This window comes from Medicago truncatula, chromosome 1, assembly GCF_003473485.1.
Source record: "Medicago truncatula cultivar Jemalong A17 chromosome 1, MtrunA17r5.0-ANR, whole genome shotgun sequence".
Taxonomy (NCBI): Eukaryota; Viridiplantae; Streptophyta; class Magnoliopsida; order Fabales; family Fabaceae; genus Medicago; species Medicago truncatula.
In genome coordinates this window covers 45,641,549-45,665,165 of record NC_053042.1, presented here as the reverse complement: position 1 = coordinate 45,665,165, position 23,617 = coordinate 45,641,549, and the positions used below count along the sequence as shown (strand labels likewise).

The 23,617-nt window shown below is 31.3% G+C and overlaps 2 protein-coding genes, 1 long non-coding RNA gene and 1 other non-coding gene across 5 annotated transcripts; 1 reads left to right on the top strand and 3 right to left on the bottom strand.

The window, feature by feature from the left end:
* Positions 1–1,612: 1,612 nt before the first annotated feature.
* Positions 1,613–4,490, top strand: LOC11408501 (SUPPRESSOR OF GAMMA RESPONSE 1). The gene is made up of 6 exons (XM_039831190.1): positions 1,613–1,629; positions 1,732–1,759; positions 2,450–2,636; positions 2,724–3,205; positions 3,778–4,131; positions 4,233–4,490. The coding sequence occupies exons 1-6, from the start codon at positions 1,613–1,615 to the stop codon at positions 4,272–4,274; spliced, it is 1,110 nt and encodes a 369-aa protein (XP_039687124.1). The 3' UTR covers positions 4,275–4,490.
* Positions 4,491–15,343: 10,853 nt separating this feature from the next.
* Positions 15,344–15,775, bottom strand: LOC11419615 (uncharacterized). The gene has a single exon (XM_024785064.2). The coding sequence runs from the start codon at positions 15,631–15,633 to the stop codon at positions 15,490–15,492; it is 144 nt and encodes a 47-aa protein (XP_024640832.1). The 5' UTR covers positions 15,634–15,775; the 3' UTR covers positions 15,344–15,489.
* Positions 15,776–20,541: 4,766 nt separating this feature from the next.
* On the bottom strand, positions 20,542–23,617 carry LOC112422198 (uncharacterized). Of its 2 annotated transcripts, XR_003012508.2 has the most exons (4): positions 22,755–23,617; positions 22,579–22,647; positions 22,110–22,238; positions 20,542–20,857 (listed from the first exon to the last, which is right to left on the bottom strand). It is a non-coding gene; the product is annotated as an uncharacterized lncRNA (long non-coding RNA). The 2 variants fall into 2 exon arrangements; XR_005643850.1 differs by having other exon boundaries at positions 22,579–23,610.
* TRNAD-GUC (transfer RNA aspartic acid (anticodon GUC)) lies at positions 23,004–23,075 on the bottom strand. The gene has a single exon. It is a non-coding gene; the product is annotated as a tRNA-Asp (tRNA).

The following is a 23,617-nucleotide window of genomic DNA, read 5'->3' as shown; positions in this document are numbered from 1 at the left end:
TTGGAGTTTTAATAATATTGTTATTTTAAAATATTTTAATTTCAATCATTTTATCATTTTTATTTTTTTGATTTAATATCAAATTATTTTTTATTCATACATACTTTATTATATTTGAATTTTGATATTTTAAATAATATTTATAGAGATAAATAAGTAACTTATTTTCTTGTGCTATCAAGTTGGTTTCTACCCCAATTCATATTCAAGACAAGAAATATAACTAATGGTATTCAATCAAAATAGTATTTTTCATTGAATTCTTTAATTTTTGAAAAACATTGAATTTTTAGTTTTATTTTTAAATTCTAATTGTGTATTTTAAAGAAAAATTGGGGAAGGGGTGAATTTTTATTAATTAAATTACAAGTAATGGCCCTATTATGGCGCTCTTTTAGTGATTCGAACTCAACACCTTAAAATTACAGGGTAAAACTTTTACTGCTAAGGTAGCACCTCAAATATATCATAACAATGTATTTAATTATCCACATATTAAATATTATTTTCATTAATATTAATATTTAGATTAAAACTTGTTCGAAAAGACAGTGACGTAACACTTTTTCTTTGAATAATTGAAAGTTTGAGAGGGAGAAAAAAGAGAAGCAGCGTCAAAAGAAGTATAAGCATATGGTCATCTCTCTCTTCCTTTCTCTCTCTCTCTCATACAAACTCATTTGAATTGCACTACTAACATCTCTCTCTTTGTCTCCCTCATGACTGGTTAAGTCACTTTCTTTATCTTGTTTCAGTATCAAGAATGGTTTATTTTTCCCACTAAAACTTCATATATGAAGAATACAACTGATGTCCTGTAAAAAAAATTCATTATCTGAAATGAGATTTGCTTCTTTCATGAATATATCTTGATTTTTTGGATTTCAGCTTGCTATGCTCATGGTTATTTATTGTAAAAAATTAAATGGAAGGTCACCATTGAAAGTTTTTTTTTCCTTCCATATTCTTCATCATATGTGTTTAACAGTGGATTATAATGCACTTTAAGAATTATTTACTTCATTAATGTTGAACTATGTTGATCATCCTTTGTAATTTCAAATTGATTTTGGAGTTGTTTTCCCCTAGTATAGAATTCGATGGAGATGGTTGTAGGATGAGTTATATCACTTTAGTTTATCATGTTGACCAAGGTTTTAAATCGTGATCGCGTTGTGATCCTTGATCCTGAGCAAATTGTAGTCAATTAGGTATGATGCAATTGCAATTACGGTCGTGATGCAACCATAGAGGTCAAGATTTAAAATCGAGTTTCTCAGGATTTGTGATCCTTGATCATGAGAAAAATGTAGCCAATTAAGTACGACACATATTCAATTGTGGCTGCAATGTGACCAGAAAGATCAAAATTTAAATCGTGGTTATGTCACAGTTGTGATCCTGGTCTGTGAGAAAATTAAAGTCAATAAGGTATGATACAAGTGCGGTTGTGGTTAGGATGAAATCACCAAGATCGAGGTTTTAAATTGCATTTCCATCATGATTGTGTTGTGATTCCTCATATTGGGCACATTGCAGTCCAGTAGGTATGTGCCGCTGTGTGGCTACAATTGCAATCGTGATACGGTTAAGGAGATCAAAGTTTTAAACTATGACTGCTTCACGATTGTATTGTGGTCATTGATGATGAACAATTATAGTCAATTAGGTAGCATGTGACTGCTATTATCGTTATGGTGAAGTCTTAAAGACCATGGTTTTAAATTGCAGTTGCGTTGAGATCCTCCATTTTGTAGAGGTTTGCAACCACATGCAGCTTATGTGGGGCTCAATTGCGGTTCCATTGTGGTCGTGAAGACATAAAAAATCTAGATGTCTTGACCCAAGTCGGAGTTGTGGAGCAATTAAAAACTTTGATGTCAGAAAACTATTCACTGATAATAACAACTGCTATCCATGCCTATATAAATAAAAATCTGTGTTCCTAGCCTAACTTCTAAGTAAAATAAGTACAAGCCCTAACATTATAATTTTTTTATAATAGTGCAACCATATCGACATAACTGCATGCCTTGCTTAATTGCCAACAGTTCTTATTCTAAACGGGCTTATCAACATTTTTCCCGATAGATATAGATGTAATACACGATAGACAATTTGTTACCATGTGATCTGGGCTACGGAGAAGACCTGTAGAAATACTAGCTAGTAAGAACAGTAGACCAAATGAATGATAGGGCAATAGGTAGAGGTAAAGAGTGACGAAGAAAAAGGACAGACTAAATCATTGTGAATGAGTTAGAGGTAATTGATTCGTCTTTGAACCAAAACCTATGTTATCAAATTTCCAATTTTGATCTTTGTTCTTAGCTTATATCTGGAGTCACAGAAGCGTTTTATAAAAAATTTATTAGCATTTTTATTTAATTTAAGTCCTAAAGTATCACACTTATATATATTCTGATATTTGAATAATTTCTGTTGTTAGGTAACACAAGAGTGGCCTGGACTTCCTAGAGGTGTTAAATTTGATCCATCTGATCAAGAGATAATATGGCACTTGCTTGCAAAAGTTGGTGAAGGAAGTTCAAAACCTCACCCTTTCATCGATGCATTTATCACTACTCTTGATGTGAATGGGGGCATTTGTTATACTCATCCTCAGCATTTACCAGGTGGATAATCTAAGCTTTATTCAAATTTGAATGCTTGATTATTATTATTTTGATCAATATAATAAGCTATATGATTAAACAATGTAGGTGTTTCACAAGATGGAATTGCTTCACACTTTTTCCATAGAACAGTCAAAGCTTATAGTACTGGAAGTCGAAAACGGCGAAGAATATGTGGTGGTAAAGAGTTTTCTTATGTCCGCTGGCACAAGACTGGAAAGACTAAACCTATCCTCTTGAATGGAGTTCAGAAAGGCTGCAAAAAGATTATGGTTCTTTATATGTTTCCAGAGAATGGAGGAAAAGGTGCAAAAACTAACTGGGTTATGCATCAGTATCATCTTGGAACAGAAGAGGATGAAAAGGAAGGGGGGCATGTAATATCCATAGTATTTTACCAGCAGCAACAGGCTAAGTTGGGAGAAAAAGATGATCAAGATGTTCGTGAAACCGCGGAAGCAACTATTGCGAATGTTGCTCTTATCACTCCCAACTTTGTGACCACTGAACCTCCTCTTATCACTCCCAATTTTGTAGACCAGGCACAAGAAACTCACCATATTCCTCAGGTAAAACTTTTAACTTCATTTTCTTCTCAAATTTATAGTGTTTTTTCCATTTATCATCTGCCATCTATGAAGCACGGACACCGAACACGACACAGACACGGACACGGACACCGAACACAACACAGACACGGATAATAATTTGAGAAAATGACATAATTTAGTGTAATCATAGGTGTTGTGTCGGTGTCGGACACCGACGCATGTCCGACACTAAACACGCCTAATTCGAAGAGTGTCCGTGCTTCATAGTCTGCCACTAATATTTTCTTATGGTATGTTTTGCTTTGTTTTTGGAAGAGGGTCTATCACATGATGAAAAATAAAAGATGCAACCATTCTTTTTAGACATTCTTTTGCTTTCTTATCTGTGGTTTCTTTCTGTGACACCAAAAATCTAGTTTTCTTGTGTAAAATGAATTAGGAGGAATAACTTAGCTTAAGACTAGGGTTCTAATTCTTAATTCATTATTTTCTAACACCAATTCAGAATGGGAATGATTCAAGATTCTTATGAGATTAATTTTAATAGTTTTGGTTTGTGGAAATATGAAAATAATCTAAGTTGATAATTTTGTTCTTTTGTTTGTCTTCTACACCAGATTCTTGAAAATCTTCCTTGGTTAGAAGAATGGCTACTTAATAGTGAGGATGACTGTGAAGAGATGGATAACATTGACCTGCCGCTGAATCTATTGGATTCACAGCAACTTCCCGAAACATTTTCTTGGTTCGAAGATTTCATTCAAAGCCAGTCTCCGAAAAGACACAGGGAAAATGACGAACAAAAGAACCAGCCTAGTCTTTCGGCATATGCTCATCTAGGACCAGAGCAGTTGAAGAAAGACAAGGAAGAGTGCCAAAATCTTGACCACACTGGCAATGTACAGCTTGACTCAGAATCTTCCGACATTCGATTAAGTCAACAGGTACTTTCCTATGCTCTCAATGATCTTCCATTATGTTAAACTCATTTTAGTTTTGTCACACAAAATTTTTACTATCTGTGATGCATTTTTTTTCCTTATAGGAATTCAGCTCACAGGAGCTATATCGCCTGCTGGGGTGGTAATGCCTTCTGCAACTGCATCTTTTGATAAATAGCAATGTTGAAATCAAAGGGTTATGTAAATTGTTACAACTTTTGTGAAGTAGGTTTGATACATTTGATCAACCAAACTTTAATCAATGCTTTATTTTTGTATGATGAAGTTGTAGAGTCATAATATGTTTCATCCAGGTACTCAAATATTGGAATGTGGACATATATGACTTGTCCACATATATAATTAAGACATATGTTGTGTTACCAACTTTGAAAGTAACGTATAGTACATTGTGTATGTTTTACTAGAAGATACATGTGTTGGTCCCATAGACATTAATGCATTGTCTACCTTAGAGTTTGTTAAAATCATGTGATCTTGACAGATTCATGAACGTTAAGAGTGTTCTCCAGCCTTGCAGGTCTTGAAATTGAAACTTGTCTTCGAGAGAGACAGCTAATTTAATGACCCAAAAACATGTTTTCATTTTCAAGGGTAGGATGATAGTGTTACTATCTACTGGGAGTGAAGGGTGCCCCACTATATTAGTAGAGACCATAACAATTTATCTAGTTTATGCCAAAACAATCTTGTCTTTTTTTTACTCTTGAAAAAAAATAATGCTAACAAATGTTCTTAAAACACTAGTTAAGAAAACGTATATAATAATTTATTTTGAAATTTGTGCACAAAATACTCTTTTCAATGAAACTTTTTTCGCTTTTGTTTCCTTAACTAATATCTGAGGTTGGACTCATTTTCTGTTTTTTTACTTTATAATAATTTTGGATTCTACTTTATTATCAGTTTGCAATGTTTCATTGTAAAATGGGGGGTGGGGGGAACATACACTTTCTCATGTGTGAGCAAATTGTGGGTCATCTATGAGGAGACAGTCCAAATCACAATGAATTATATCTCATGATTCAAATTCAATCGTTAATGCGGCAACAAAAAATGGACCGGTTCTTTTATAGTGCTGAAAAAGAGCATGTGCCTTTTGGCCAAAGATTGATGCTGGCATTGTTGTTCTCTAGATATACAAATGGGGGGACATAAACAACTTCAGTAATCTGGCTCTGACAGTGACGAACTGCAAAGCTCACATTGTTTCTGCACATTTGGCTTGTTCCTTCTGGAAGAATTAAGTCAATGCAATCATAGGACTTGCTTTCAAATTTATGGTGCAAAATTCCTTTTCTTCCCTTAGTCACTGCAGCTATATCTACTTGTTTGAGTGTTTTCAATTTCCACGAATGCATTTTCACTGCCAAATAATTATATTCATTATTCTTGGGTTCAAATGTGAGTGGTTTGACTCTCTCCTACATTATATGCAACTTATATACTTAATGATGTGGTGTCGGACATCACTCTTTATGGTTATGTGGCATTAACACATTGTTGTTCTTGACGCTCTCCCGAACTATCTAACAATTTAAACGAAATTGAATGATATATACCTGATTTTGAATCAGATTTATCAAAGTATATGGCTGTTTGTTATTCATTTGAATGTAGTAAATAAATAATGTTGTAAAATTAGGCGGTTTAAACAAAGTAATTGATCTCAAGTGATTAATAAGTTTTATTAAAGGACAAATTGTTCAACCTGAGTTGGATTCATGGCTGGAACAATTTTAGATCGAACTTTACTTACCTCTCGATCGAACTCCATATGGTTAACATAAAAAAAAAAAAAAAAAAAAATTAGGAGACCAAGAATATAAATGTGTTAATGGGAATTTTTTTATTTTTTAAGTTTTCTCTAATAGATAATCCTATTCTCAAAGCTACGATTTGAACTTTAATTTGTAAAATTGTGTCAAGTTAGTCCTTTTCGAAAGACCCAATCTCCATCAATCAATTATCAAAGGTTTTTTAATTGCAATTTTGTCATCAGATGCAATATTGCATCATATGCTGGCTATGACCTATGAAATTATAAATCTTAACATATATAATAACATTTTAGATCCTTAAAAAAAATACATTTCAGATGTAGTTGGTTTAATGCTGTGCATCGATCTCAAACGGTTGAATGAAAATATACGCTGCAATATTTTAACAACGAAAAGAAAATCTATAGCAAATATCCAAGATTCTAATTTTACACTTTAAATTAATCATTACAAATCATGTTCATCAGAAATAATTAACTTTTTTTGACAAAATTATAGTTATTGTGTAAGGCAATAGCTGCAGGGAATGTCACTCTGTTAGGTGTTTTAAGACCACCAAGTCACTAAAAAAATAGTTTGTGCCTTGTTTAACAACAACACACTTAATTTATTTTAAGAAATTTTCTAAACTTGCAATTTTATGTTAGGTTCTTGTCTTCATGTGCTTCTACCTTCCTACTTTTGTCAAACAAAATATCTTCGTTGTCTAACAAAATGTGAGGGAATACAAAGAGCGAGTAAATGAATTAAGGATTTTATTCTTGCAACAGTCATAGACTACATGCTAGACATATACTAACAGCCTATAGGATAAGATTTATTTTTCTGAATTTTAGCATATCAATATTAAATCACATTTTCTTTCTTGTGTAATATACCGGTGTTGTGAATTCGACAAGTAAATATGTTGAGCAAATATTAATGAGAACCAAGCAAACAACAATATTCAACCAAGCAAAAAAAAATCTAGCAAATTGATTTATATTTAGTGGAGAGAACAATTCTTCAGTCCACTGTCAACGAGTCTTTACAAGATATTAAAAGAAGTTACAAGAAATAGGTTTTAATAATAAACTTTAATTTCTACTCTTTTGTGTCCTTTTCTCAACCCACAAGAAGATTGCCAAAAAGAAAAGAGAGAAAGTTTGAATCCTTCCTCTAATAAAATCTTTCTACCCACGATGTTTAGATTGTGTTTCGCATGCAAAAACTTTGAACTATTAGTAGCCCTTAAATATCAAACAATAATGTAAAATACTCTATTTATAGGCAATTTATTAAATAGAATAAACTACCCTTATTTTTAAGTCAACATTTTACCAAAATTCTCAACCTTAACTTAAAAAGAGTGATGATGCCACCTTAACATCAACACTTTTCTTCTCTTACCAATGCTACCAAGTATTCTGAGCATTGTCTCTTTAGACTGATGATGAGTAATGGTATTGATGCCTTTCCAAATTGATGTTGGGTATTTCTATCACTGTATCTCCATGTTGGGGTTGAATATTTTTTTCCTTTTGAATATTCTAACTACGGCATATCTAAGACAAGGTTGGCTATTCTTACCACTGCCTCTCCAGGCCGAGGCTAGGTGTTTTTACCACCGACTCTCCAGGATGTTGTTAAGAATTCTTAAAACGATGTCTTTGAATTTTTTTTAAGAAATTAAACTAGCTTATCGAAATTGACATCGTAGAGAATCAAACTTATGATCTTGAAAAGTAGCACATTACAATGATTTTGAATATGACTTGAATCAATAACACAATTTATATACAACTTTGGTACCTTAATACTTTTGCAGAATCATTTTTTTTACTAAAATATATTTTAGGGTTAGGTTAGATGATGAATCAAATCTAAAATAATTTAAATTGTTAAAACTTTCAAAACAATAGATAAATTTCAAAACAATTTGAACGGTGAAAAATTAGTGTTTAAAGAGAAAAAGTGGTTTTCTTTATTTTTGGTGAAATTTGATGTTTTAATTGGTGGATGTTTAAAACATCTTAATCAGATAAAAAGTAGCCAAGGGAATCAATTTTAACAATCAAACTACTGTGACTAAAGTCATTAAAAGAAGAACAAAGTTACAAAACAAAAGCAAACCTATAATATTGATTGGATATCATGTCACATCATGTGTCTATAGACTGTATGATCCCATTCAAAGAAAAAGTGGTGAATGGAAGAGATGTTATAGTAACTGAAAAATCAAACTTGGAAATTGACTAAGTTGACACCAAATATGCATCAAATTATTGTCCAGTGGCAACTTACAAAGGGTTTGTCCAAACTAAATTGAAGTGTTTGCTCCGGTAGTTAAAATTGAGACAATTAATTTAGTGATTGCAATTGTAAATTTTAAGGTTTTGTTTGCGAGTTTGGAAACAATTAAATTATAGGTGATAACTAGGGTACCCATGGAAGAATGGTGGGTAATTTACCCCAACCAATACACATTAACCACATAAGCACATTTTTAAGTGGTATCCATGAACAATCTTGACCCCACCAACAAATTTCTCATTTTCATTGGTTGATGGGTAAATTACCCACCATTTTTCAAAGGTAATCTAGAAAAAACCTAAATTATATAAATGGAGTGTTGAAAATGTTCAAACACATTCAAATGCAATGTTGTAGAGACACCATTGGAAGCTAAAATTCGATTGGTAAGTAGATTTATTGAAAGTCCTTGCCAAGAGGATTCTAAGATATCTCAAAGGAATGTAGCATCTAATTTAATTTGGTGTGCTAATTTATTCGTTTGTTTATGATCTTTAGAGCACCAATCTCTTACCGCTGCAATCATTGTTGAATGAAATGCAGCCAAGACCAAGAGATGCAATGAAGCTGGACAACATATCACTTGATAAAGAATCATATAGCTCATGGAATAAGCAAGTATGTTGAGACCAAATATCAATTTCTTAGTGACCAAGTTACCAAAGGAAGAATTAAGTTTATGTTTTACGGGTAAACGGGATCAATTGGTTGACTCATGACAAATCCTTTAAAGATAGAAAAATTCAAAGAGATTCGACCATTCTTAAGTGAAGTCTTATTAGTGGAGAAATTCAATTAAGGAAATGTGTTGAAAATGTATTTCTATTTTTGTTATAGTTGCTAAAAGTTACTTTCAAACAATTGCAACGACAGTTACCATGATCTGTATATATGTGCCATGCAATTAATAAGATTGAGTAGAAAAGTAAACATTCTCATCTCACAGGAGAACTTTCTCATCTCTCTTAAGAGTGAGTGTTTTAACAAAAATAACTGTAAAATTTTCAACAAAATGTCCCAAATAATAGTTAAATTTTAAATTTGTAATATAATTATAATTTTTTTCTTCATCTTCCAATTAATATTAATAGATCACTCGTAAGTTTTTTTACGCACATCACCACCAAAAATCTAAAAGTTAGAGCCTGTTTGAAATAGTTTTTGTTTTCATTTTTTGAAATATACAAGTCTTCTTCTCACAATATTTATCTTTTTATATGTTTTAGTTTTAGTACCCAAAACTAAAAAATTCAAAACAGTTTCCAAAACTGTAATTTTAAAAATAGTTTAGCATTTTTTTTTTTAATTTTCAAGTTTTTAAAAACTAAAAAAGAGTTTTTGGGAAGTGTTTCAAACATGCTCGTATTTTTTATTTTATTTTGTATTTATAGCATGTTGTTGCATATTTGTCGGTTTTAAAATCACTGGTTAAGAAAATGAAATAAAAATCCATTTAAATATTATATTTTTAAAATTTCTCAAAAGAAAATCAATAGGAATGAAATAAAATAACACTAACTATCTTTATTATTGCTCATACAATTATTTTCAACATTTTTTTTTTTGAATTTAGGGTGCATAATGTGGTTAAATAAATAAAAATAAATTAAAGTTTTGAATTTAACACCTTAAATATTTTTTTTTTGTCAAGTAACCTAGTGGAGCTCACACATTTTAAATGTGGAGAAGTAGGGTGTCTAGGGTTCGAACCCCGACCGTTGTATATATTATGAATTGTCCCTATCAACTGAGTTAATCTCACGAGGACACCTTATATACTATTTTATCAAATAGGAAAGTTTCCAAAGATTTTTTTATTTAATATTAAATAAAATTAAAAGTGAATTTAAGTGAAAAAAATATAGTTAGTGTTATTTTAATTCATTCTTTTTTTTTGTCAAGTAGCGTAGTGGCTAGAATTCGCCTTTTTCAATGTGAATAAGTGGGGTGTCTGTGGTTCGAACTCGGCCCTTGTATATAATAATGCATGTCTCTACCAACTTAGTTATGCTCACGGGGACAATTCATTCTTAGTTTTCTTTCAAAAAACTTTTTAAAAAGAAATGATTTTAAATGTTTTTCTCAAAAGTGACTTGCCTAAATCCGTTTTTTTAGACGACATCATAGAAGAACTCCTTTATAATAAGAGAAATGTTAACGAGTGCAATTTTAACCCCCTAATTTTCCCAAAGTTGTAATTTTGACCCCTAAGAAAAAAAAACTACAAAACCACCCCTAAGCTTTGCATCTGTGGCAGTTTTGGCCTCCAAGGCCAATTTTGACTCGGTCTACGCTGACGTGACACCCTAAGTGAGGTGCCACATGTTTTTTTTTTTACCAAAATTTGGTCTTGAGGGGGCCAAAACTGCTACAGTTGCAAAACTTATGAGGCGGTTTTGTAGTTGTTTTCTTATGGGGCCAAAATCGCAACTTTGTGAAAATTAGGGGGCAAAAATTGCTATTAAACCTAACAAGAACACAACAATGATTAATTAAGTAAATGAGTTTAAGTTGTTAATGAGAATCATTCTAGAGAATTTGAATATAATTTTTGAATGGATCAATCTTTTGTCTACTTTATTTATCTTTGACCGACGCAATAGTGATTATTTAGTAAAATTGCAATTATCTATCTTTCATTTATTATACTTCTTTTAATAATGCTAGTACTATTATTGTTGGACAGAAGAAGTATAAAACACATAAAATTACTCTATAATTTTCTTCACAAAATTATAAGATAAAGTTTAAATATGATATATTTATATAAAAAATAAAATAAATAGATTGAGAAAATGTGTGCAACATTATGGTTATGGTATTATTAAAGAGGTGAGGGGATGTATCAAAAATAGATAGAAATGGACCACAAGACAAGAGGGGACATGCTGTGACTAAAAAAGAATCAAAAGTACGTGGTGGGGTTTTAGATAAGGGAGGCGCACGTGGGTACCATAAGGCTGCAATTTGACCAAACCAAACAACTCTCCTTCCTTATGTATCTTTCTCCACAAACACACTATTCATTCTTGACTCACCTTAGTTCGATAATATCCTCATTTTTTTATTTATTATATTGATAGATATGATATTGTAATTTAATTATTATTTTAATTTTTTTTCTTCAAAGAAACTAAACTAATTCACTTAATTTGACATTAAAACCATCCAACATGAAACATTATGATTAAACATACTTCAAATTCTTAAACCAATATAATCATTTAGTTGTGGTCTATATGTTAGATATATAAATTAAAAAAATGTGATACAATATGTTTTAAATGACCTAACATATAATATAATATAATATAATGATTGTTACTCATTCGGTTGAAATAATTATTTACATGCTATTAATTAATGAAAAACACCAACTAGTGTGGAAGGAGCAATGTTAAATAATCAAATATAATAAAAATATTTTAGAACTTGTATAGTCAACCTTTTAAAATTGTAAAGAAAAGTTTTTTTAAATAGAAAATTTGTTATTATTGTTTATTTGCCTAATAGACATATGTTAGCACGACCCTTAATTAAATTATAAGAATTTATAATTTTTGAAGATGAACATGAAGCTTTTAATTAATAAAGTTTCTTGTAATCTCATATGTGTTGATCATTCAACAACATTATATTATATGCAATGTCGTTTAAAACATCCTCTATCACAATTTTAGAATCAAAAGACATGATCGAGAGATTAAAACTAAATAATTATAAAATAGGAAAATCAATTTTGAGAGCGGACGAAAATATAAAGACCAAAAAATTTCTAAATCCAAATTTTATCAAAAATAACCTTTTAAAGCTCTTTTTCTTTGCTAAAAATAAAATTTCTTTTTATAACAACCATGGAATATTCACTTGCAAGCTTTTGGTTAGTTACGTAAAGAACGTGAAGTTATCATGAATAATTCCGTGCTTTACATTTCAATCTACTTTTATCACAAAGAATGCATGAGAAACATATTACTAAAATAAAGGATTGAATATCACACATGAGAAACCACACAACATGAGACACATATTTTTCTCCTAATATACTTTATTGACAAAGTTATCATTATTTTAAGATTTTTTGTTTGAGGATAAAACAATATTTATTTTAAGATTAAATATATTTTGTGTCCCTTTGAAAACTAAATTATCTTTCTTTTTTTAAGAAAAAACTATCTAATCATGTTTAGCACCCACTGTTATATATAAACTTTGATAATTTAGATTCAACACATTTTATATATTAAAGTATTAATTACTAATCCCGATATAAGTATTTTTTTTTTGAGGTTTAGTATTTTCTAAGTACTAATTTGTTTTTGTGTGTTAATTTGGGTCATTGAGCTGGATACGTGGCACATGTGAAAGTGGGCTGAGAGCCAATAATTCAGTAAGGCCCACACAGAGACAGATTTGACTATTAACTCACTCATTTTTGTTGTTTTTATCGAGCTGAAAGTGCGGTATATGCGTGTTTGAAGCACTTATTTTCTCATAATAACTTGATTTAAAACTTGAATAAAAATTAAATATTCCCAATATAAGATTTAAAGTATTTGATTGATGTTGTTAGGTTGAAGACAAGAGGATCCAATCACACACCAATATTTGAAAACAACTAGATCCATCTCAACCTTCCATCCTCTAGTGTCTTTGTCCTAGTTATATTTAGTTGAGAGCACAATTCATGTCTCCCAACAACAGTATCTAACTATCATAGTTTAAGAGGAATACAATGAGTTAGGATCCGTATCTTATATTTAAGTATTTATTTCTATACATTGATATTTACCCTTATATGCACCTCTATTTTAGTAAAGCTACAATTTTGATCCTATATACTTTTTTTTTTTTTTTTGGGTAAAATGATCCTATATTTCTTATTGAGCAATATTTTTCCTACATTTTGATTATTTTTTCAATCCATGATTTTGACTATATAATTTTATGACGTGTTGGTGGTGTTACAAGCTTGCTCCCCACTAAATTTAACAACACCCGTTCTTTAAGACTTTCCGCAATTTTGGTCAAAAAAAAAACTTTCCGCAATTAGTCCTTTGTTTCCTTTTCATTTCAGGTCACTATTATATTACAACACCATCAAATTAAAGGTTCAAAATCATAAGTTGGTAAAAAAAATTGGAGATTAAAAAAATTTCATAGTTAAAAATAAGAGACCAAAATTACGGTTTTATTAAAATAGGGCAATCAAAACTGCATTTTTTTTTTGCTAAGGACAACATTTAATTTATACATTTATAATGTAAAACTTTTTAAATATAAATTCAACAAAATCACACCACATAAATTTTATGGAGATTTTTTTTTGATAAAAAGAAAGCGATATTTATTTATTCAAATTGATAGAAAATATCAGATACAATAACATGATCAAAATCACTAAAAATTTAAAGGATGAATATGCGAACAAACTCACAACATCTATTTTTTTAACAACTCACAACATGCAAGTTAATAGCATACAACAACAAAATGCATGACAAAATTGCTACAAATAAAATGATAAAATCTAAATCACCAGAATACTCGTTCTTCCGGATTAGCAACGTTGACGTCCAAATCATTGATTAAATATTTGATTGACTGAAACTGATCTTTCAATATGAACGAAACGAACACCACAACAAGATCCGAAATCAAACAACGCTGCACAAGACGATGAACAACACAACGCCGCATTCAGACGTTGAAATCACAAAAAAAAAACACAAGAAAAAACTTGATATATGTGAAAAATCACTTATTTAAGTAAAAAAAGGGTTCAAAAAGATGCAGATGAGGTGATTCTAGATCAAAAAACTATGGCCGACGTTATGGAGATGTTTTAGAAACAAACATAGGAAAGGTAGATATCTTATGATTTAATTGAATGCGTGTATAAACCATTTAAATTATACATATAAATTATTCTCTTAAATATATTTCTTGATTGTTAACCAAATGTATTTGTAAAATAAGATGTGATATTTAAACAATTATTTCTGTCACAACTTATGAAACAATCATATATTTAAAAAAAATATGTATATATTGACATGAAAATTAAAACAAAAATCACTTGTATAAATACAAATATTATTTCTCTTTGTAAAATAGTCTTGCTCTTACCTTAAAGCTGCAAACACCTCATAGGTACTTCCTGTTTTTGGGTAAAAAAGGTAGATTCCATAAACCACATAAAATGTTACTGCTGTGCTGGCAATTCCAATTTTAGAGTCATCAACAAAATCTTCACTTCAAATGATTAACGGGCCTACATCATGTGACTAATTATGGATACCAGTTTTAGTTAACTTAATCTTGATAAACAGTGTTTCAAGAAAAATCTTAATATACAGTGTTTTGCTGTTTAAGCTTTCCTTAATAGTATAATTTATTTAAATCCTCTTGTTTCCGTTTTGTCAGGTATTATTAGCCAACATTTTTTTCTCTTAACTATTTTGCAATATTCTGACATTCTTATATTACAAAGAAATAAACAAAAAGTATATAGATTTTTATTAATTTGTAATACATTAAGGAATCTGTTAAGGCAAAACAAAAACTTCTTTGTAGACTAATTTTAACGGATTAGAACTGTTTTTTTTTTAATGAGAAATAAGGATTACAACTTAGCCTTGTAAAACATGAATAAACCATTTCTATGATATGTAAAATCTGAATTGGTGTTTCTCTTCTTTGTGTTGAATATTCACAAAATCTAAGAAAACCCACCAAGTCAGAAGATTCTTTCAATGCTTCTGAACATGCAGAAGCATTAATCAAGATTCAAGAATATTCAGCAAAAAAAATGAAAGGAGAAATTGAAGCAGAGAATATCAAGAGCAAAATGGACTTTGAGACAAAATTGATATCGTTCGTTAATCATTGATTGATATAATTCATTGATATTCGGATGTACATAAAGGCTAGCTACCCGTGAAAAAAAAAATGTTACACTCTCCCATAATATCCAAGCCGTCAGCTATTTACACCCCACCATGAATCAAAGGAAGAAGCTAAAGAAAAAAAATAGAAAGAACCAATCTTGTTCTATTTTCATGGAACCAAGCTTGGAACTTCTAAGTCTTAAAAAGATCTCAACTTAACTAACTACTTAGCATGTGTTTGGTTGAACGGTGGACACTGCTACCACGAGTTCAAAGCACTCTCAATGCGAATTTTAGAAGTTCCAATGTGTAGCTTCTGATCCACTGTGATTTTTCGCCGCGATTTTAGTGTTTACCAAACACATGTGTACTTTCAATTACTCATGCCAACATAGAAGCATGACCACACACCTTCTTATTATGTATAGCCTAGCCCTTTGCTCCTTAAGGACTCCTCCAAGTCCTCTACTAGATGATGATGATAGCCTTCTTTTAGAGCCTCCAATAGCACCCATCTTCATTTTTTAGAGTCAACTAATGTTCAAACTCTTAGGAAATGAAAAGGTAGTTGAGTTGTGTATGAAAGACTTGATTTTAGAATTGTGGTTTGTGATGGGTTCTTATAGAACTTGAAGTAATGGTCCCAACCCACGTTGGTCTTAGTAAAGAGGCACCGATGGGGTATGAAAGGGCGTGCAATGCCTCCAAAACCACCAGACAAACATCAAATGGACCCCACCTTACCATTTGGAATCCATACCATACCCAAATAAACGGGGATTCATACAAAAAAACAAACCAAACCAATTCAACAATGCATCTCTTTCTTACAATGTGCTATTGTCACACTCTATCATCCTAATCCTAATGCTATGTATAGGCACTACCCACCACTAGCATAATAAATGGGTCCGTGGTAATGGTGCCATTTTTTTTTTTGCTACTTCTAAATTCATAAGATGCCCTTAAATTGTGCATGATGGATGAGTTTTTGGTTGTCCGTGAGGACAAAAGTCTTTTCTCTTTTTGCTATAATGCTTCTTATTTTGTTGTTTTTCTCTATATTTCGTTGGATCCACATAATGTGAGGGACATGACTAATGGATAGGGGTTTGGTTATGTTGAATCCTACGCAAGATTTCATAACTACAACATTTGAATGGTTTTAGACATTAATGGTGTAGTCTAACTTATTATTATTATCTTGACTCTAGAAAAAAGGTATGCATAATTTGGGCCCAGTTATCATCATCAAGGTTTGCATTTCATGGTAAAAATTGATCTAGAATTGTTTTGTGCGCTCCATAGATTGCTCGATTTCTAAAATAAATCGATAAGAAGTTACGTTCCGATGAAAGATAAAAAAAATAAATCAACTGTCCTAACTTTCAATAGATTTTGAGGGGTCCAAGAGACACATAGAGCAATTCTCAAATTAATTGTGCTTGTTAAGCTGTACAAAATTCAGAAATTATTGCAAGTCCTCTTGGTGCTCCTCTCGGTCAAGGAACATAATTTGGTGTACTTAACCTTAATCATGGATCTAAATTTTCTTCAAAATCACACAAATCGTTCAATTTACATACATTAATGTATGTCCTATGATGATCCCATCTTCTTTGATTTAAAATTACATACACTATTTGAATTATTTGGGGTGTCTTTGGAACTATTAGCTGTAAGATTTTGTTAAGATTAATTAGTTCAAACCCTCTATGCAAAAGCTGCATAATGAATATCAAAAACAATCCGAATATAAGAATACGTTACAGGATTCTGACAGCTTTGGAACAGACTGCAAGAATATGGAAGCAGTATATTTGTGCATGGGCTAAGACTTTGATCACAATATTCTCAAACACATTATCATAGGCCAAAATTTTCCGCCCCTTCACATTGTCTTTTGTTATATCCAAAAATACTATAAGGAAAAATATAGAAAATCTAAATAAATAAATAGTACTAGTTAGAATCTCTTGCCCCAAAAGTTCTATAAAAATAAGGTAAAGTGGCTTTTGCATCAGCCAGAAAGCATATTGCTAATGTAATGAATCAAAAGTGAGAATTTATTCATTTTTTAAAATTTCTTCTGCAAGATCATAGAAACCTAAGAAAAGTAGGCAAGGACGTAAGTTTCAAGCTTTTGACTTGAGATTCCATATGAAGGGACATGAGACTTAATATTAAATATAAAAGTGATAAAAACACAGTTAACTAATTAAGTGATTAATTAAATTAATCATGAATTGCACGAGTTGATCACCCACTTGATTTACCTCATGCAACCTTTTCTTTCAACGGCTTGTTCTAATGACAATCTTATTGTTTTTAATTCTTTCTTGTCTAGATTTTTTTTTCCAATCTTTTTCACTAGATCTATGAAGCACTAACATAGATACGAACACCGAACACCATACTGACCTTGATACATCAACAACGGTAAAAATTTAAGAAATTGAATTAATTGAGTGTAATCACATGTGTCGCATTTGACATCAGCACATGTCAGACACCGAACACACTTTTGATCAGGAGAGTTGATGCTACATAATATTTGACACTAAATTCTTCTTCATGTCATATTGCAATTTTCCTTTGCTTAATAGCAGATTTCTATGTAGAAAAAGTCTATGTAATTTTAGTAAAGTATGAGTGACATGACAGTAATTTTTTCCCAATTTTATAGCTTCAATGTAGTTCATTCTTTTTTGAGTTAAGCATGCTGTAACTTTTTCAGTCTTTTATTACTCTGACATGTAGTTAACTTAAGCAATTGTCTCTACACAACATTAGTAGTAAAATTCAAGGGAGAATCACTTAATTAACTTATGCATTTGAGCTATCGGTGCACTTTGTTTATAATTGAAAGAGTGAGACAAAATGAAAGTGTGGGGAGTAAAAACATTAGAGACAGAGCTGGTAACAATAACATTAATGTCTGAAATGCTCTATATTCAAAGTGGTCCAACGTTTGGTAGTATATTTTGAAATTCATAAAAAAATTGGTCGGTTGTAGTAAACAAGTAAGTCAGAATTGCACGTGAAGTTTTCGTGATTCACAACACCATTGCCTGCGGTATAATCAACCATATAAACTATTCATTCTATTAGTTAGTAGTAGCTAAATTCTATTTTAGTTCCATTGATTTATACACTATCCATTTTTTAAATTGTGACAACAGTATAAATTTCAACTAATGAGCAATAACATAGTCATAAGTATTTAAAAAAGAGAGTGAAAGAGTGTATAGTTTGCAATTCTGTCATTTTAATGTTGTATGTGATGTTCTAAATACTGAATCGACGAGATCTTCAAATCATAATTCAACCAAACGGGTTCAACTGCGATTGAACCAAATGATTAATAAAAATATATATAAGCAACCTCAATTCAATTAGATTAAGCTTCAAACAAGATCGAATCAACCGATAAACTGACCGGTTTCTAGTTCAAATGGTTAACCCGGTTGATTCGGTCATAATTTAAGAACATTGGTTATTACTACTAGTGGCCTTTGAGCCACATGCACCTGCATCTCCTCCATTCCGTTTTTTTTTCTTTCTTTTAAGTATGACAAAATGTTATTATGTTAATGTTACACAGTGTGTGGGGATATACCACTCAGATCTTTCTATCATTCAGCTCTTTAACTCTTCCACCCACCCAACTAGCGAACCGTATATCCTCTGCGTCTCCATTCCTCTTCTTGATGCTTGTTTCTTAGTGAACAAACTCAGCAAATATTCATTCACTCTCATCTCTCATTCCAAATGCTCATACATAAGAGCATTAGAAATATTCAAATAAAATATCCAACATTTGTGAAGGATTTTAGCAGTTTTGGCACAGCAGATAACAAATGTGAATGTAATTTTATTAACAGGAAGTTTCTTGTATTGAATGCAACAATTCACACTGTAGCTTGCTAGTTAAGTAATGAATTCAGCTTCCCTTATGTACGAACACAGTACTAGCATTTCAAATATTTATTGGTAGCTGCAAATTTACTACTACTTAGACAGCATGCATGATTCATAGCTGGTTATGAAGCATTGACAGCTCTAGTCACTGTTGTTAACAATTGCCTAAGGTCCCCACAGGTACTACATATATAACAATACATATGCAACTTTGGAATTCCACCCACAGCTAATTCGTGCGGATTCTTATAAATGACATATACACACCTCTTTTTTCAACCATTTTTTTCACTTGTTTATCAAGAAAAATATGACATTCTTAAACATAATGTTAATATTTTAGAGAGGTAGAATATCAATACATTTAACGTGGTGCAAAATTTAAACAGGAAAAATTAGTATTATCAAAACTTTCTATATGGTACTAAAACAGATAAGATCATAAGAATCGAAGTGACCATTGACAACAATTTTATGTTGGTCATTTATGAATAATTATTGCCTCAAATCTAGTAGTTAGCAATAGCATTGAGTAACCTTAACCATTCAGAAAAATATAAATTAGGTAATCTAATCAATACTTGGCCACAAATAATTTGTCTACATTCCTCACTCATGGTCATGAAATTACTCAAAACTTCCGAAGATCCGGAGTAGGATCTTATTTCTCATGTAGTTACAATGTCTTTCACTCAATCAAATGAAATACAAAAATCAAAGTAAGAAGTTACAATGTCTTTTCATGCTCTATAGGGATCACAGCTGTCAAGAAAAAACAATAAACAAAAAAGAGTGTCATACTAAGATAATGTCATGTTATTGTCAAGATTTCGATCATTCAACACACCTTCTCATAACATATCTTTCATAAAGGAGATTTACACGTGCGGTCAAAAGATTCCAGTTACATCTCCATCAGACTCAAGGCTTTTTCTTATCTTTTCAGCACATTAAACAGTATTCTCTTTATTATCAAAATTCTTACGTATATGGCAGTCATTTAACAGTATTATCTATTATCACAGATTCTTACGTATGTTGTAGTCATTTAACAGTATTCTCTATCATCAAGGTAATTTAATTTTAATGCAGACAAAATTCTCACGTATATTGTAATCCTTTACAATCTTCAATTTGCTATGAAGATCCATATGTTCACCAAAAGGTTGTTTTAAGTTGTTGAGGAGCTCATTTCTTAGACAATAACCTTGGTTCAAAAGTAAACAAATACGAAAAAAATGTAAAAAAAAGAAACGCCGCTGCCGGGGATCAAACCTGGGTCACCCGGGTGACAGGCGGGAATACTTACCACTATACTACAACGACCTTGTTGACATTTCAATTCAAGATCATTGTATTGAATCTTATTTATTGACAAATTCATTAATTAAGATAACTAAGTTAAAATATTAATCAATTCTTTTGGCCAAGACTTTTATATCATGTCTTCTTGTCATTGAGATGGCCTATACTTTTATTTACGTAATATATGAACAAATTAATTAGTGTAAGGAGAATGAAAGCTACTCATTATTATTTGATAATAGCCATCTCAAGAAACAAAGATATTCAATTTGTTGAGATTATAAACATTATCAGCAACAGAGGACAACATCACTGTATGAGAAAGGAATATTTTTTGTATTGATTAACAAAAGAAGTTATATATCTAGATTCTAGTGAACCGTGGCTAGTTATGAGAAATGTTGAACCTGGGCCATAGCCATAGGACTGAGGAAAGTGCAGTTGCAACTTGCAATTGACACAGCTTATGCAGATGGAGTTTGTACGCTCATGATATACAACTCTGGTACATCATCGTATCTGAAAAGGAAGGATCACACACGTAGTTAAATATCTAGGGACTACATTTGGATGTTGTGTCAGGTATCTAATAAAGTTAGGGGTTCCATGAATATATAAGACATAATTGGTATGTACCTTTGGTTTATTAGAACACTATGTTGATCATGGTTATCAAACAGAGATTCAAATTGTGAATTTGGAAGATATACGATATCAATAAAAATATGACATCTTTAAGTAAGAAAAAGGTGAAATAGCAAAAATATAATTTGTTATAGTCTTATACCATATAGCAAAATCTCAAAATAATTAAAGATTCAAGTCATAAATAGTACAGTGATCGACTATAAAAAGTGGGTTTGTGTACTATGTTTAGGTTATGATTCAATAGGACCGATAAAGATTCAAGATTCGTATCAATTGGATTCAATTTTGTATCGAATTGAGATACAACTCCAATGTATCCTAAGATATTGATATTGAAATACAAACAAAACATATATGTTATTATTGTTCTATTGGAAATTATAGGAAATGTGTGATTATATGTATGGTTAGGAATGAGAACCTGAAAACTCTTTTATTCCTTCTTTCAATTGATCAAGGGTGATAAGGTCATCTTCTATAACAAGTAACTTAATGAGTTTAATGGTTTAAAGCCAATTACAACTACATGAATAGCCTATTGTGATCAAATAATTTAGATATTGTTCTCTGCTTCATATTTTCTGAATGAACCCAATTATCTAACAGTATCCAATTGTGTGACAGTATCTTTCCTTGTCACCTTAAAGAGCATAAAATTGTTAAACCAGTATCTGGCCATCATCCTGATCTAGGAAACACTTCAGTTCAGCTTCTACTTAAACTTACCAAAATAAATCATACTGTTTCTTAATATGAACAATCCCCATATCACCTCATAGCTAGCTATAGCACCTTCCTCACCATACAAAAGGAACAATAGGATGACAAATATTATGTGCAGCTAGTTCTTCATCTATAGTTTTTACTTTTTAACAAGGCCTCCACTGATGTTCTTTTCACTGTTCTATACTTAGAAAGGAACTAAGGATAGCAATAAAAAACAAAAAATTTCGCCAAACATGACTAATTATTTCTTCATGTTACTGATTTTTTTTTCCTACTTCACAAATACTGTATTAATCACCCTAACCTTATTTGTGACTGCATCACACAATTAAGAGAGAAACAGAAAGAGGAAAAACAAGAGAAAATAGATTATGTGATGTAATTGAGAGATAATTACAGTTAAAATGTCTGATTGAAATTTGGGCGGTCTAATCTTGATTGAACGCTCCATAATGCTCGACTGCGTCAAAAGTGGACCCGGATTCTCTACTGTCAAGAAATCCGGCAGTATTCAGAGCACTGGAGGCTGTTTGATTGAAATAGAACGGTTCAGATTAAAAGCTGAGCAAATAAATCAAAAACATTGCATACCATTAATTAAAATTGGATGACTGAGATCTTCATGCAATCAATATTAGACTGCAGAGAATTCATTTCTATCAAAAGCAGGATTCCCCCACTACAGGGAATGCCGATCCCTTGAATATGCTATGTTTGCAACTATACACATTATATGTGCAAATCTTAACAAAGTCTATCTTAATATCCTCTTTCAGTGAAAACTCAAGCATAAATAAAAAAAAAAATGAAAAGCTTTAATGAATGACAACATGCAAGGGAAATAATTTGAAGTGAGTTGGCTATACCTTTGGATCGAGAAAGAAACTAGTCAGATGAAAAACCAATCCAAGCTAAATCACACATAAGAAGATATGCTGCAGGGACAAAGTTAGGTTCCATTAAGTTAATCAAAGTAATTCGAATAAATAATAAAAAACAATTAACATAATTCATTGGAGGGGAATTACGCACTGCACCTAACCTTATCTTCAGAGAAAATAAAATTATGCTGCATCTTTAGTAAAAATAAAATAAAAAATATGCTGCGCCTTGTTGCTGAGTAACACAGTTTAGTGCTAGTTTTATCGAGAATGATCGCTTTAAACTGAAATTTTTGGAAAGTCATGATTTGCGTAAAATTTGAAGCAGATCAGGGCAAAGACCCAAATCCACAATCACTACCCTAACACCCCATTAAAGAAAATGTACCGCATCGGAGAAAGAAAAAAGACGCCGCTGCCGGGGATTGAACCCGGGTCACCCGCGTGACAGGCGGGAATACTTACCACTATACTACAACGACCTTGTTAAGATTCTTATTCAAGATCATTCTATTGAATCTTATTTATCTAACACTATCTTATTTATTTATGTAATATTCACAAGGACTTCAATACAAAAATTAATTAATTTTTGTAAGGAGAATGAAAGCTAGTCATTATCATTTGATAGTAGCCATCTTAAAAAAGATTATAAATATTATCAGCAACAGAAGACAACATCACTGTATGACAAAGGAATATTTTTTGTATTGAACCTGTGGCATATGAGTGAGGAAAGTACAGTTACAACTTGCAATTGACACAACATATGCAGATGGAATTTCTATGCTCATCATATCTGAAAAGGAAGGATCGCACATTTGGATGTTGTGTCTGTGTCAGGTATCTAATAAAGACATGGTTCCATGATAATATACCACACATAATTGGTTTGAACCTTTGGTTTATTGAAATGCCGTGTTGATTATGATTGTCCAATCGATAGTGAAATACAAAAACACAGCAAAAATATATACGTTATTTATGTTTTATTGCAAATTATAGGAAATATGTGATTATATGT

Coding starts and splice junctions, on each gene's coding strand:
- LOC11408501 (XM_039831190.1), top strand. Junction 3,206..3,777: donor AAACTCACCATATTCCTCAG/GTAAAACTTTTA, acceptor AGTTGATAATTT/TGTTCTTTTGTTTGTCTTCT. Junction 4,132..4,232: donor ACATTCGATTAAGTCAACAG/GTACTTTCCTAT, acceptor TTTTCCTTATAG/GAATTCAGCTCACAGGAGCT.
- LOC11419615 (XM_024785064.2), bottom strand. CDS start 15,633: ATGAAGATGGGTGCTATTGGAGGCTCTAAAAGAAGGCTATCATCATCA.